Here is a 16,074-nt window from a genome sequence, read left to right as displayed (position 1 = left end):
GTGAGACGCTTATACATCAAGAAATTGTGTTTCAAAGCGCCCACAGGGCAAAGGGAAGGGACCAGCAAAACAATGGAATATAACAGTGATGAGCAAAATACAAAAACGGTCCTACTAGGCCTTGTGAATATTTGGATCCAGCAAGTGCAGAGAGAGAAGGGACAGGGAAGGGGGTAAGTGCTCGCAACAAGTCTCATTATATGCATTACATCGAGTTCAATGGGATTATCTTTCCCATAAACGCTGCCCGTCTCCTAGCGACAAAAAGTAAACTGTTGCGCACTCCTCAGACAACGGGTATGCTTACAGCTGTGCCAGTTTCTGTATCTCTTCAGGCATCCATTCACTCCATGCCATTTTCCCACTGGCACCGGCCACGCACCCAGACACGTTGTCATCAAACTCTAAACAGCGCAGCTCGGTGGCTGGTAACGGCGCATGTGCACCTCGGAGCACAGACGTGCCTCTCACGTGACGCCCAAGCCGTTCTACGTCGTTTCCTGTAATGGGAACTTGTCACTATCGTGGAAGATGGCGCTTAGCATCCGCGCCCGCTCCCTCAGGCACCCCAGGATCCGAGGTAAGCAGGGGGGGCACTGTCCGCCCTCAGCTTCCTGCGACCAGGTCAAGTTCATGGCCATTAACTGGCTTCTCTCTCTCTCTCTCTCTCTCAGGGCGCAATGACAGTGGCGAGGAGAATGTGCCGCTGGACCTCACCCGAGGTAAGGGGGTCACCCAGCGGGCAGGGTGGGGGGATCCCGGGCCGGTTCGGTCCTGCATCATAGAGGGTGTGTACATTAGTGCACTGCTTACGTTGCTGCACTACTGGTTACAGATGTGCAATTGCTCAGCGCTGTGTTATTGCTGTAGTGGTGCTTGTGTTCTTGCTCTGATTGTGCTTCTATTGGTTACCAGGTGGAAGCTGTGTTGTTACCATTATGCAAACTTCGATATTGCCTTTTTCGAAGTTGTGTTTGAAACTCGGCATCGCATGTGGTCCTCATGTCATGTTTGTTCTGCTGTGAGATGTGCTGCTACTTGTTTTGTTGCCTTGGGGCAGATAGTTTGTTATATCTATGGCAGTTGTAGTGTTCTCTGGTTGTAATTCGTTTTTACTCACTGTGCTGCCTGTTGCTGGGTTTGTAACGCAGTAAGGATGTTTAAGCCACCGATCGAGCTTGCGGTTGTGTGTTGGTCTTCTTGTTATTCCACTTACGCCATCGCTGTTATTTCTATGATGTTCTTTAGGTTGTTAATGCGGAGTTATTCTCTGTATGGCAGTTATTGGCCTCACACTACTGATGTTATTGCTTGAAGCTTGTCAAGGGCAGGAAAATCTAGAACCATGAAAGCAAGGTGTGCTTGGTGTTGTTGTAGTGATGCATGTTTTGTTGCTGTCTTGCTAATCTTGTACTTGTTGTGACATTGCTTGTGTTGTTCCTATTTTGTATGACCAGAATGGGGAGGGCTGCTGATCGTAGTGTTTGTGCTCACTTCGCGCAAAGTGATGTGACTTGTAGACTTCCCCATAAGAGTGTGCGTATATCAGTGATCCAGGATTTTAAAAATGGTCCCGCAACATTTCAGAATTGGAGGTGGGGAGGCGAAAGAAAACGGCCGTTCGGGGAGAAGGGTCAAATGTGTGGTTTTTGTGTATTTTTTTTTTTTTTAAACACAAATGGGTAATATTACTGTTTTAATGTCATCTTCTGTCTCTGAAATAGCAAAAGGAACATTCTTTGAATAAGCTGTGCTTTCTGACACAATTTTTGTTGTCATGCAGAGTTATTTGATTGGTTGTTGGCTTACCTTTTTTTAATTTTATTTGAAAAATCTACAGTTTTAACATATGTAAAAACTTTTGTTTCAATTCTACTGATATTACACTAAACTCCTCCAAAACCAACAGCTCTTCACATAAAAGAAAGAAGGCAGATGATCAGAAACGAAGATAACACATCAGCCAGTTTGTACACGACATGCAAGGAGTCAATTCATTCTCTGTTCATTTTCACCAAAACACAGAATTGAATCTTGAGGTCACAGCTCAAAACGGGCATTTCAGAAGTGTATATAGATAGTTTACAATTGCGCCAACAGGTTTTGCATTTGCGCCAGATGAAATCTTGAGCCACCAAGTGAACATATCATCATCTAAGGGAGCAAATTGACCCAGGTGTGTAGCTTGCAAGGCACTAGTTTTCTCACACTCAATGATTAGGTGTTTCAGCGATTCAACTGCCAATGAACACAAACGCCATAGATTGTCTTTTGCCAGTTTGTCTTTTCATTGCCAAAAAATTTCCTTAGATTTCAAGATGTTCAATCGAAACCAAGGAATTGCTCGCGATAGTAGCGAAGGAGAATGCATTAAATAATGCGACTGGAGATTTAACTTTTTTTGACCAATGCCTAGCCAGTGTGTTAAAGATTTTTCTCGTTTGTCTATATTAATGATCCAAGCCCAAGACTCTCATTTTTTTTTTGCAACTTGTGGTCTCGTCAAAAGATCAAACTCAGAGATTTCCTGGCATCAACCCAGTCTTGTACTCTCAGATGCCACATATCTAAGGTAGCATTGGTATCAACATAGAATTTGTTGAATATTTGGTAGGCGGGCATTGGATTCTCAACAGACATTTTCACAATAATCTGATTGATTTCCAAATCACATGGCTATGCAGTGAGTTCAATGACAATTCATCTCATAAAGATATAATTGAGACACATTGTGGTAGATGGCGAACATAGCGCCAAAAACACCCTTCTAGAGAGTTCCAGATGAGCTTGCTGATGTTCCAGCTGACCTCAGCACCAAAAGTTAGTATAGGTACTACCTTTTTGTAAGTAGAACGTTAAGACCGGGGCTAATGAAAATTTACCATAACATTTGTTTATTTTTGCTGCTTGAAAGGCAAGACTCAAGGTGTTTTTAGTTTCAGGTCTTTCACGTTCACAAATGGAATTGTTAAACTGCACACCGAAGTATCTTATGGAGTCTACAGTGTCAAGGAAGTGGCCATCTACAGTCCACGCACTGCTAGGAATCAGCCGCATGCCGCCGAGACACGTCTGCATATGCGCCAGAGGATTTCCTTCATACGCTTACCTTCTCCCCATCTAACATGTTCATGTATCTTCTCGGAGCATTGTTAGGAGACAACGCGTGGGCAGATTGTCCCCTCTGCGTTTAAGGAATTAAAAAGTAATAATAATGTGTGGCATGTACTTGACGTGAGCAGTGTAACGGCAGGTAATATAATACCAGTCTTTCGACTGGGAGGCGAGGTACGTAACCACAAGGCCCCAGGAATAATCATAGTTCCGTAAAGTGTCACCCAACTGCTCTCCTGAACATCTGTGAAGACCTGCTCTCCAACCTTGATTCCAACACCCCCTGTCTCCTCATCTTACTTGATCTCTCTTCAGCCTTTGATATGGTCAAACATGCCATCCTGCTCAACCATCTCTGTGATAACCTGGGTATCACCGGTCAGGCCCTGGCTTGGCTGACTTCTTTTCTCTCCGATCGACCCTCCCAGGTCCAACTTGGGTCCTTCCTCGCCTCTATCTCTACCTATGGTGTTCCCCAGCGGTCTAACCTCTCTCCCTGGCTGTTGAACCCATGCCTGGCACTTCTTGCCCACCGCATTGCTGCTCTCTGCCCCAACTTTCAGTGCTGTGCGGATGACTCGGCTCATTTTCAGGCTACCTTCAGCCACCTCTTGTTGGTTGCCTGGCACTCTTGACCCGACCTCTAAAAAACTGGGTGACAGGGGAAGGTGTCAGTCCTACTACAACAACCGAGAGACCTCAACAACAGAGACTAAGTGTTATGGTTTGGGTCACAACAGTTAATCAAATAAGGGGGATGACCAATTCTATTTGCGATAATCATGTAATTTATCTACAGGAATCATGGTCGACTAATGCAGAGATGACTGGAATTAAAGCTGTGATCTCTGGAGCTGTTCGTTTAATGCTTTGTTCTAGTGCCTGGCAAGTTAAATACGCATTCTGAGTGTATTCACTCTCCACAGTTTCCGAAATCATCTCCCGGGTGCGCTGGGAATTGCCCAGTACTTCAGGGGTCACCACTGAGACCCGCAAGCTCTCTCCCATATTTAAAGTATGTTTGCTCAAGCGAGCAGCTTTCTGCCAGTATACTGTCGTCACAAATAATGTTTGACACATCTAGGCGAGCTATCACCGATTCCAAGTTCCGGTGACGACCTGATGTTCTTTTGGCAGCCGGCCTGTGAGCCTCTGTGCTTGTTGGACTAGCTGGAAAAAAGTTGTTGATAGTTCTTTGGGCAATGTCAGCCTGAGTTCCGACCTTTCCTTCCTTTCTTACTCTTTTGCCACTTTTTGGTACACAATGGGACTCCATGTGCTCCATGGTCTCTTGCAGAGATGATTTTAATCGCACAGACTGCTGGATAACAATCGAACATGCTGACTGTTGTAGAGAGCACAGGGCTAATGCAATGTTTTCTTGCAGCTTCGGCCTCCTTCCCATAATGGTGAGCCTTGGGCTGGTTATAGTCTGTGTCGAAAAAGTTTGGACGGAATTTGTGGCATCTAATATTGCACGCAACACTTGCACAAAGGGCCCCGGAGAGAGGATCTAGATATGATCACAATCTAAGTGTGAGTTCAGCTGAACTACCGTGTGAAGGGCAGGTGTAGTTGAGGTGGTGGGAGCATCGCCAGGTACTTCAACAGATAAAATGTCTTTAGGTTTACTTCTCAAGTTATATATGGTGTTCATGGTACAGTCCAAACGAATCCAGAAAAAGAGAAGAGGACGGTTATGCACTAAGCCAAACAAACATACAGTCCTGTGGGGGAACCAACCCAATCCATACCCTCGGCAGCCGGGAGGGGGAATTGTTGTCTGTGAGAGCAGGCTTCCTTTTGAGAAGTGGGGGGGGCCCAACGAACTGGCGCTCCCAGTTAACCATCAGAAAGGCACTGGAACACAAACACTTTGCCCGATAACTGGCTATTTAAGGCAATGTACCACACCAAGTTTTTAAAGGTACAGTTATCCAAAGATCAGCAGGGAACAAATAAACATTTAGCAGAGTTGGGTTCCTCAACAAAATGACACATCCGCCACACAACTCAAGAATCCTTTCCTGCTAACCTTCTTTAAGTCTAGAACAAGTGCAAAACATTGTATCTACAAGGGAGATGTACTCTTTCCAATCTCAAAGATGGTGGAAAACGACAGCAATCAAAGCTGATTTTGAGCAAATTCCCTTTGTTGTCATGTGCGCACAGAGGTGGTCTGTGAAAGAACAGATTGAACCCAGCTTTTGAAAAACATGGCTCGCCATAGTGACATTGCCACTCACCTTTTTCCATGCAATGTTTCTTCTGTGAACAGAGCACCTGATCTTGATGAGAGGGATGCATATGTCAGAATGTCACGTATTGTCCTCAAATAGGTGCTACAGTTTAGCTCCCTCTCCAGTGTTGCGCTTCATCAGTCAAAATGCTAGAGGAATTAAAAATATATATTCTTGGTGGCAGTGTATCCACTGATCCTAGCAGTCCTCTTCAACTGCTGATGGGAGGCACTGCACCCCACAAAACACTGGCTTTTGTGCTCCCAAGAACTATTGCTCTTCTTCTCCTAATACTGAAACAACTTTGGTCAGCGTATATGTTTTGTCTGTGTTCTTTCTGCTGATCAGTTGCAGTGCAACGACAAGGCTAGAGGGTTCTCACACAGCCTTTTCTGGAGACACTCCTGGTCAGTCTCTACGATGCTCTTGAGAAAATCGTCACAATTTGGGCTTGGGCTTACATATTAAAGATGAATAAGTAATGTAATGGCTTTAGCGATTTGAAAGAAAATGCTTTGCAAAACTGGCTAACAGGTGATGGCTAGAGCACATCGACATATGAAGTCGCAGGCTTCTGTGGCTCCGCATGACCCCCTGATGTATTCTGTTAAACTGTTACTGATCTTCTCCTTTGAGCCACCTGTTTTGGGTTTGATGGTGGGAGCACCACTAGAGCCAGGTGTGGAGCCTATTCTTTCTGGGGCAGTCAGCTGCTGGACGCAAACACTGACGGAGTACTGGACACATCACTGCTTTGGGGGTGGCTGCTACCCATATCCTGGTACTTGCAGAGTGAACGCTGGTGCGATTGAAGGCAGACAGATCAGTGACTTGTGTGCAGTGGTTGCCAAGAATGGTCTGGTGATAGGTGTCTATCCCCTCCTCCTTGTGGTGACGAGGCACGGGAGGAAGTGTGGCAGGTAGGGGGCAACGACTGACGACCGCAGCATGTCTCCCACAATGCTAATCCTTGTGCCCACCTGAGGGAACCAGCGTGCACTGGCCCTCCGAGGCGACTGTGCGGTGGGTCCAGACTGCGCACGGGAGTGTCATGCACAGTATCTTTGCTGCCATGCCCGACAAGTACTCCTAATACTTTACTTTGCCTGCTCCAGAACTCCTCTTTTCACCCTTCTATACAATATGTATTGGCACCCCATCTCCCCTCCTCTGACTATTTAACACCCTAGGGAAGAATATATTTGGGGTGAAACACGATACCGGACAAACAACATAAACCTAGTCTACAAAGCAAAATGGAGGCATATAACTTTGCCCCTAACCCGCGGATCACCGTATGGACCTGAAAGGACTGCTGTGTACACCCCGGCTGTACCCTCCATACAAGACATCATGTTGGCTATAAATGACAAGGATGTCCATGGAATGAAAGATAGATTCCCTTGGGATAGAGGTCGGCCTCCTCTGACAAGATCTACACAAGATCTCAGGCGATTGGTCAAAGTAGAAACCAGGTTGTCGGGTATAGAAGATGCTTTAACCACGATTCTCAATATGCTATGGGAATCCATGCAACGCACATAACCTGATTAAGCTTAAGAGAGAGAGTAGGGCGTTCTGTGTGGTTGGCCTCCCCAAAAAATCGGAGGGTCCGTCGGCTGAGCTCTTTTTCTAGAGTCCAGGTTCAGAAACCTAGTGGGGGCCTACTGGACTATCTAATTTCTGTTCTATTGAATTAGCACAATACATGCTGACTAAGCCTCCACCGCCTGGAGCCCCACACAGGGCAATAATGGCCAAAATCCTTAATTACCTCGATGCAATTCTAAAAGCAGCCAGATGGCAGAAGTTCCTGGAATGGCAGAGGGCCAGGGTTGCAATATTTCCTGACTTCATCTGAACAATGCAGAAGTCTAAACAATCGTTGGGTTCTAATAAAGAAGAAGGTACTAACAATGGGTATCTATTATGCCCTGTACATCCGGCCAATCTAAAAATATACTGGGATGGATGATCAGTGATTTTTACCTATTTGGGGCAAGGTTGGGAGTAGCTCGCGCTGCAGCATGGATACCAACCAGACCGCCACAATAGGAATTGGGCCCACGAGGCTGCAGCATCAATCTCTGCCGCAGAGGCCATACCATTGGAACAATGCTACAAAGAGAGGGGGGGGGGGGACCCCCAGACTCCTGCACCTTGCCAGGGAAGGCACAAGTCTTAAGTGACTGTACCTGCGACATGGAGACCTTATCGTAAGCTAAGCGACTGTGTGGGTAATACAGCAGATCATCTGTCCCCAGGTCGGTAAATGGAACTGTCATGAGGGACCGCTGTACTGCTCCATTCTTTCACCCCTGCAGTTGTTTTTGCTAGTTGATTGGTTCATGTTGGGTGACGAATACACCGCATACTGAGGATATATGGGGTGGGGGTTACTGTTCGGGTTCAGAGGGTAACCAGGTTTGTTCATACAGGGTTTGTCGCAATACATGTATCGGGCACAGTGATCTGGTTCAGGTTACATGATGCAAAATGGCATAGCGAGTAATAGTAATGCTTTTCAATGTATGTCCTGGAATGTTTAACTGTCTCTGCGATACAATTAAACTGGAAACTGTGCTACAACAACTCAGACACAAACGTGGGTTTGTATTACTTTAAGAAATGTATTTGTCTGGAGACGAATGTAAATTCTTGAACAGGACCAATTCTGCCCAGATTGTATATGCAGAGTTTACAAGAGGGCCTGGGATGGAGGGTGGAGGAGGTCATGAAAATGGTTTGCATAAATATCCTATTTGAGATTAGACAGTGATGTGGGACAACAAGGGCAGGTACTTATTATTCATCGGTGTACTCCGAAGGGAAACACTGGGGCATCTAAATGTCTACTACCTCCACCACCAGTTATGGACCTCCTGCTAGACCTTCAGGGACTTCTCACGGGACATGCAGTGCATCTCTGGATGTTGGGTGAAGATTTAAACAATGTCATGAATCAGGGATGCAAATTCTTTCCCAATACAAGTGGTACCCATACCAAGTTCACTAATTGTGGAAGTACGCTTGGATGGCAGGCACTTTACCCCCATCTACTGGATTATTAATTTAATTGTGGGGTAAACCGCTCTCTATTCCTGAAAGACTTTTTTTTTAATGTTTAGTTTTTATGCTTAACACCATTTAGGCCACCTAGATGCAGTATCTGCCACGCAGTATATTTGACCATTCCCCATTGTAACTGTAAATACATCACCCACAAGTGCCTGGTCACACCACTTGGCATTAAATCCATATTTCCTTGGAAGCACCGGAGGTAATGAAGGAACTGTGTGATCAAATGTCTGAATACTTTGACCTAAATGCTCCATCAGCTAATGACCCAGGGATACTCGGGGAGGGATATAAAGCGGTGATCCGTGGTGAACCCATTTCAGTCTTGGCAGCTAAGGAACGGGAGCGGTTAATTAACCTTGTTCGGGTTGAAGCTGATCTCGGACCATTGGAACATGACTTGGTTCCAACTGCTCATTGGGAACCCATAGACGCTTGTTGAAAACTAGGAGTATGTATCATAACTGTGTGACGGATACTGCTGGACAAGCTTATTTAGCACCCCGAACCAGAATTTACAAGACCAGGCTGGCAAGTTACTGGCCTGACCCGAGAAACGTGAACTTTCCTTGCAATATGTTCAAGGTATTCGATCGTCCTCTGATGAAATTGTCACGGATGATACCAAAATATGCAGCATCTTTGCGGATTACTATGCACTGTTATACCGGATGTCCCCTGATCGAACAGAACCGCAGTACGAGGACATATTGGATGGCTAAGCCTATGCTCTCCATGTTTTAGGGAAGCATAGGGAAGGGCGAACTCCTCCGGATCTGCGCATATCGCAGTCTTGCCGAAGGAGGATAAACCTTCCGAAAGCTCTGCCTTTTACAGGCTCATAACTAATTATTGCTAATTTTTGGGCCACAATCCGGGCACACAGATTGCTGGCGGTTGTAACCCTTGTGATACACCTTGACCAGAAAATGATTGGACCATGCAGGATGTATTCACGGCCCTCTTTGTGTGATAGGGTAGCAATAAACTTTGCAAACACGTTTATTTGGGACAACGTCTGTGCAGTTCTGACTAGAATGGGGGTCGTACCAACATTTCTGCAGTGGTTCGATTTGCTGTATAAGCACTCCATGGCAGAAGTCCAGGTCAAGATACAGACTTTGCACTTCTTCCTGCTGGAGCGTGTAATGCGACAGGGAGGCCCCCTCTCTCCCATGCTTTTAATCCTGGTCATGGAACGCTTGGAAATCAGGCTACAAGGAGATTCTACCCCCCCCCCCCAACTAAAGGGATTTGTGTGGAAATCTGGGCGCGAAGATGGTCCATCACTATATTCAGATGGCCTTTTATATATGGGGGAACCTTGTAGATCCGGCCCTGAAATTCTTCAAACTGTATAGTGGGCTCTGAGGCAACTTGAACAAATCAATTCTGCTCCTGAGTCCAGGAGGCCCAGAAGCCATTCCCGCTAGATTGTCATTTGTTAGTGGCCAATGCTTTGTTTAAATAGCTAGGCATCCAGGTAAGGTGGGACCCACTCTCCTTCCTTCGAAAACATCCTGGCGCCAATTAGAGAGAGATTTCTGGCAGATGTTAAATTGTGACTGCTTTTCCACTTACCGTACTCAGCCGTGCATCTGTTCAAAATGTTAACTCTCCCCAGGTACTTGAATGTTCTCAAACACCCCAGTGGCATGCCTCACCCTAGCCCCCCCCCGCAGTCCGCCCTGGGGTATTTCATAAACTTTAGCAGGCCTTGAGATAACTGTTCTGGCATGGGTCACAGCCCAGGATCGCATTGCCCACTGTTTACAGCTCATTTTTAGGAAGGTGGCATAGGTGTTCCGGTCCTCCAAAAAGTACTATTGGGTATCCCAACTGGTTATTGCCAATGAATGGTTGGATGGCAATCCCTTATATTTATTGTGCATTTGTAAGGCACTTACACACCAAGACATTGTGTTTCAAAGCACCCACATGTCAAAGGGAGGGAACATGGGACAAAGGCAATATAGCACAATAATGAACAGGATAGAGGTGGTAAAGTGCTAGGCAGAGGTTGCATAGAAGGTATGGCCACCTGCCGATACAAAGTGCAGTCTTGTGGGGGAACACAGGCCAGTGAGTGCCCAAGGGCTGGTGCTGGGAGCGGAAGGGGCTGCAGGCGATTGGGAGGACGGCCATAACCCAGGAGGGCACAAGGGCCAAGGCCACCAATCTCAGCGACTGCATGTTTTAGCATGTGAGGGGCTGGGGGAGGGGACGATAAGAGTGAAGGATGAGGTGAAGGGGAAAGTCTTGAGACGCTTCTGGAATTTCTGGCTCAAGACTGGGAGGGGAAGGCTGTTCCAGAGGTGGGAACCGGCTGAGGAAAGAGATCAGCCTCCAGCTTGCTGCTTAGAGAAGCTCTTGACACACAGAGTTGGAGCTGAAGGAACGTAAGGACTTGGAGGCAGAGTATCTGGTGAGAGCAGATTCTAGAAAGCGTGGTCCCTGGTCCCAGACAGCCTTATGAATGATGCAGAGGGATCTGAATTTTATCCTTGAAGCAACCGGGAGAGGTACAGTCCCTGGGCTTGCGGCCAAGGATAAGTCTTGTAGCCCTATTCTGGATAAACTGGAGGGGGCGGATAGAGGAAGAGGGTAGATTAAGGAGGAGACTGTTGCAGTAGTCCAGCCTAGAGGGTACCAGGGCTCTAGAGACATTGAACATCTAGGTAAAGCTGAGGAAAGAAAGGATGCCTCTTGGGAGGTGGAGTTGGAAATGGGCTTTCTTGGCAAGGTCTACGATGTGAGGGAGGAAAGAAAGAGAGGAGTTGAAGATGACTCTGAGGTTTCTGGCTTCAGAAGGAGGTGGTGGGGGGCATAGAGAGAGGCCAGAGAGAAGGGAGGAAGGTGGGAGCAGGAATCCTGATGGGAAGGATCGCAGTCTTGCTGGCATTGAGCCAGAGGTCGTTGGAAGCACACCCACGTTGATGGTCACGTAGGCAACCAACCAGCTCAGTATGCTGAGTCAGTTGTGGGAGGACCAAATTTTACAGGAGTTTCCCAAGGAAGGGTGTGATGGAGCTGGGGCGCTAGTAGTCTGCAGAACGCTCTTTTAGGAGGGCGCGCACAAGAGTGCTTCATGGAAGAAGGGAAGGACACAGTAGCAAGAGAGTGATTGTAGAAATCAGTAAGTGCAGGGGCAAGGGAGCCGATGTTGTCCTGAATAGTTCTGGATGAACAGGGGGGGGACCTGTTTGGAGGAGACCCTCCTAGAGCGAACAACCCTAGAGACCTTGTCTGAGGTGATAAGAGAGAAGAGGCCAGGGGTGGCATGGGGATGAGATGGGAGGGGTGAAGGGAGGAGGAAATGGCGCTCCGGATGTCCTGAGTTATAGCAGTGAAGTGGGTGGCCAGTGCAGTGCACAGGGCTTGTGAGGGAAGCGGCGTGGTGGAGACTGCAGATGGATTGACTAGTTCCTTGCAGATTTTAAAGAGTTTAGCAGTGTTGTTGGATATACCAGAGATGCGAGCCAGCGAATGGAGAGACGATATTGCCTTTGGAGAAGGCTACAGGCCAATTTGTCAGAGGATGTGCTTCATGTCTGCCACTTCCGCTCTGCACTTGCGCTTCATGGCTTCAAGATCTGAGTCGCACCAGGTGTTGCGCTTGTTGGCATGTTTCAGGCAAATCCTTGTGTCTGGGGCAAGTATATAGAGAGTGGTGGAAGTTGTTACTAGCAGCATCAGAGGGAGAATCTGCATTGGAAGGGGGTGATGAACGCAACAGCTGACACTTGTTTAATCGGGAAAATGTTGAGAACGAGGTTGGCAAAGCTGGGGGAGGTTAGGTCAGGGGGCCGAAAGGGCCCAAGTGAGAGGATAGGAGGGAGTAGTCTGACCAGGAGAGATGGGTGGGGAGAGGAAGGGGATAACGGAAGATCAGTGTGGATGAAGGCATAGTGTGTGTCCAGCCAAGTGGGTAGGATCAGAGGGGAGAATTGAGACGGAGTGTGAGGTGCAAAGGTCACGGAATAGAGTGGTGGCTGTGATTGAGGAGTCGAGGCGAATTATGAAATCGCCAAGCTGGAGTTTAGAGGTAGATGACAGGAGGAGCAATCGGCCCATTCTGAGAGGAACTGTGTGATTGAGCCAGTTGGTCAATAGATAGTGGCAGTGGTCAAGGAGGAGTTTAGAGAGATAACCAGCTTGCAAACCAGGCTCTCGAAAGAGTGGCTGGGTGGTATGAGGGAAGAATGGTCCCACTCGGGGAAGTTCAGGGCAACCCCACCACCATCTTGTTTGGGGCGTGGCTTAGAGATGATCTTGTCTCCGTCAGGGAGAAGGCAGTCAAAAGCAGCGACTGAACTGGCCTTGAACCATGTGTCTGAGGGTGAGGATGTTGAGGTTCAGATCTTCAAGGAGGAGGCAGATGTCGGTAAAGTGTTTGATTGCAGAGCAGGCATTTAGTGTAGCCAGTTTAAGCACGTCTCTGCCTTTTTTAAAGGTTTTCAGGTCAGGGGTACAGGGGTGTGGTTCCCCAGATGGAGGGGGGGGCAAGGACAGAGGGGGCAAGGACAGAGGAAGGGAGGAGGAGGAGGATTATTATTGGAAGCTAGCTAAGCAAACTTCCCATCTGCCACAGTGGGCTTACCTTGTGTAGCGATGCAGTCACACAGATGTTGTCTCTTCAGGGAGAGGGAACCCTGAAGAAGCAGGCAAGTAGTGATGTAGAGTGGAATGGCTTCAGTAGGCACAGACTGTGGCCTTTAAAAGGGGGCCTTGGGTCGGTGGGCTGGCTTTCCAGCCTGACGGCACACAGATTAGTCTATTTAAGCGGCAGTGAGCCAATCACGGCAGCCACAGAAGGAGAAGGTGGAAGGGGCACTCGCGTGCCTGGAGAGGCTGCAGCAAAAGCAGCCATGTTGCAAAAGGAACCCACATATCAGAATCGAAGTGGAACGTATATCCTCAGTTGACCCACCCTCCCTTTAGACACTACACGCTAACCCTAAATTCATCGACCTGACGCAGACCTTGCAATAGGTAATCCGGGTGCACGCTAGAGCAGTGGGATGGTAGAATAAGATCACTAGTTAAGCCACTCTGTGAAATAATTCTCCAGAATCTGGAATTCTCTCATGTGTGTCTGGGAAAGAATAAATGGCTGGTTGGAGATGTGATGAGTGAACAACAGCAGCTAACGTTTGTAGAAATGCGACGTAGTTTTGGACGGACACTTAGAGACCTCTTCAAACGCGCAATAGAAATACCTGGGGGGAACCTGTAACCGTCCATACCAGAACCCCTTAGACGCTAACTTGAATAGGCCATTCCAAAAAGGCAATCTCAGTTCTATACCAGGTTGTTCTACATTTCACCTGTCATGATGTAACAGGACTATAATAGAAAGGGCTATTGGATCTTGGACCAATTGAAACGCGAAGCTCTGCTGACACCCCGAGAAATGGCTATCCCTGTGATTCTGACTGGCTCAGCTAAAAAGCCTTCATAGGGTTCATGACACCAGGGATTTACTGTTTGGATGTACCCGAGCAGAGAGCCCCCAACTATCTGCGTTGCTGTATCGCGGTTGACACCTTCTTGCATACAATCCTGGCTGTGCCCGATAATTCGTAGATTCTGGCCGACAATTCAGAGGCATCTATCACCTTCCCTGATGATCCTAAACGTGTGTTGCTGGGTCTATGGGGAGAGATGGCCTATTCCTGTTATGTGAAACTCTTCATATCAAATGTTATCATAGTAGCTAAACTAAATATTGCTACATTGTGGGGGGAATCACCCAGGATATCCAAATGGGAATGGGATTTAGATAGCTGCATGTCAGTTGAGGAAAGGATTTATAGAGCATGTGGATGCGCAGATAAGTTTATTAAAATATGGATCAAGTGGGGAAACCAGGATAATGAAGTCAATACATGATATTGTCTCTATGTGCCTGTTTATCGTTTCTTTAGATTAATGAACTGTGTATGCATTACTGTTGATCCATTTGGCTGTAATTGTGTGTTTTCTCATTCTTGTGTACTTGTTGTACCAGTTATGTTTCCATACTAACATTATAATGCACAGTTTGAAATTGCTGGGAGCTATTTAGCTCTTGGATAGGGGCAATAAGAGCCTGGTTAGCTTGAAACCAACAGCTACCAGGAGCTACTTTTGGTTCTGCAAGCAAAATGCTGAAACATAAAATTACCTGTCTGACATTGTCTGGTAATTTTTTTTATTAAAGGTACATTAGTAAACATCTAGAAGACATGCTAATAATGAATGCTCCTATGTACTGGACACAAAGTTATACTTGGTTTTCGTTTGAAAGTTGGATTTGTTGCATGCTATGAATTGGGGCCTCATCCTGCAGCAAAGGGAGTGAGCAAGGTCACGTCACAGAAAGAAGTGTAGCAGCGATAAAACTGTGGCATTGAAGAGACCGTAACATAGATTAGTGCATGATCCAGCACCAAAGATAGTCATAGACTAAATGAGGGAGCAGCAAGATAGACTGAAAAAAAGAAATGACAGAGAAAGAACATTAAAGAGAATGTCAAGACGTGTAAAGCAGCATAGCCAGAGACCAAGGTTTCAACAAACAGTGAGCAATGGCGTGCAAGCCAGATTAGTGCAGCAATCAAAAGAGGGGTTCAAGACGTTCATGCCACTGATCATAGAAAAGGTTTGACCAACATTCAGGCACTCCACTCATGAGACTGGACTTAAGCTCCTCACAAACGGCAACTTTTAGCTCCTGCTATATGAATCCCAATTTCGACCCCTGCAATATTTCATAAAAACTAAAAAAAAAAAAGAAATGGGAAAGGTATTTTGCCATCTCCATATAAATGAAGCATTAAACTTCCACTCTTGTCAGGCAACTGCCCGGATGCCTTACTAATGCATTTCCCATGTTTCTAGACTGAGGTACCTCCACCCTGGGAAGCAAAGTGATATGATTGACTTTTTACATGTTGTGCAGACTAGTGTATATATGGTTTCTTTCCAATAGATCATCCTTTTTTACTGTGTCTAAGGTATGCATTTCTGAGATTTTCAAGCAGTTCCTTACTGTGTTTTGGTTATTCTAGCATGGGATACATTTATTTTGTATTTATTTATTTTATTGTTGATTTATAACTTGCTTAATACCAGCTAGTGCTTTCTAAGTGTGGGATCTGCATTTGTACCTGTGTTGCGCTGCTTTGTCTTGCTTCCAGACAAACGCGTTGCCCCTGAGCGATCCTTCTCCGTTGCATGTAATGGCAACTATTTTTATTTTCATTTCTTTTATACAAACTAAGTCCCAAATGTCCAGTTAACCCCAGCACCTGCCCTTCCTTCCCCAGTTTGCAGACATACCAGTTCTGTTGTGACTGCGCCACCATGCATGTACCAACACTTGTCACCAACTTAAGCAATGCTCAATATACGCAGTTTCTGAGGGCAATACATAACATTATAGTCTTTATACAGGAAGCCAAGCACCTCTTTCCAGTCATTGGAAAATGTGAAATGTTCACCCTGTAATGAATACGTCCTCATTTCCATCGCTAAAAAGTTAGAAACTTTGAACTATTCTTTGATATAAGGGGGTGGGGGGGGGGTCTTTCGTGTTCCATTTTTGGGCAATCGCTAGCAGTGCCGCCAATTGTAAAATTGCATAATCCTTCTGGGTTGG

General features: G+C 46.5%; 1 protein-coding gene across 2 annotated transcripts in view; it reads left to right on the top strand.

The window, feature by feature from the left end:
• The first annotated feature begins 488 nt into the window (after positions 1–488).
• RICTOR (RPTOR independent companion of MTOR complex 2) overlaps positions 489–16,074 on the top strand; it is a 1,615,046-nt gene continuing 1,599,460 nt past the window's right edge. For both annotated transcript variants that reach the window (XM_069627164.1, XM_069627163.1), the window contains exons 1-2: positions 489–580; positions 675–722. In XM_069627164.1, the coding sequence (XP_069483265.1) occupies positions 532–580; positions 675–722 (97 nt within the window). In that variant the 5' untranslated portion in view covers positions 489–531. The remainder of the gene's footprint in view (positions 581–674; positions 723–16,074) is intronic.

The sequence above is a fragment of the Ambystoma mexicanum genome, chromosome 6p, assembly GCF_040938575.1.
Source record: "Ambystoma mexicanum isolate Mex_15411 chromosome 6p, UKY_AmexF1_1, whole genome shotgun sequence".
NCBI classification, from domain to species: domain Eukaryota; kingdom Metazoa; phylum Chordata; class Amphibia; order Caudata; family Ambystomatidae; genus Ambystoma; species Ambystoma mexicanum.
The sequence above is the reverse complement of the archived record's forward strand: the minus strand, read 5'-3'. Positions and strand labels throughout refer to the sequence as shown.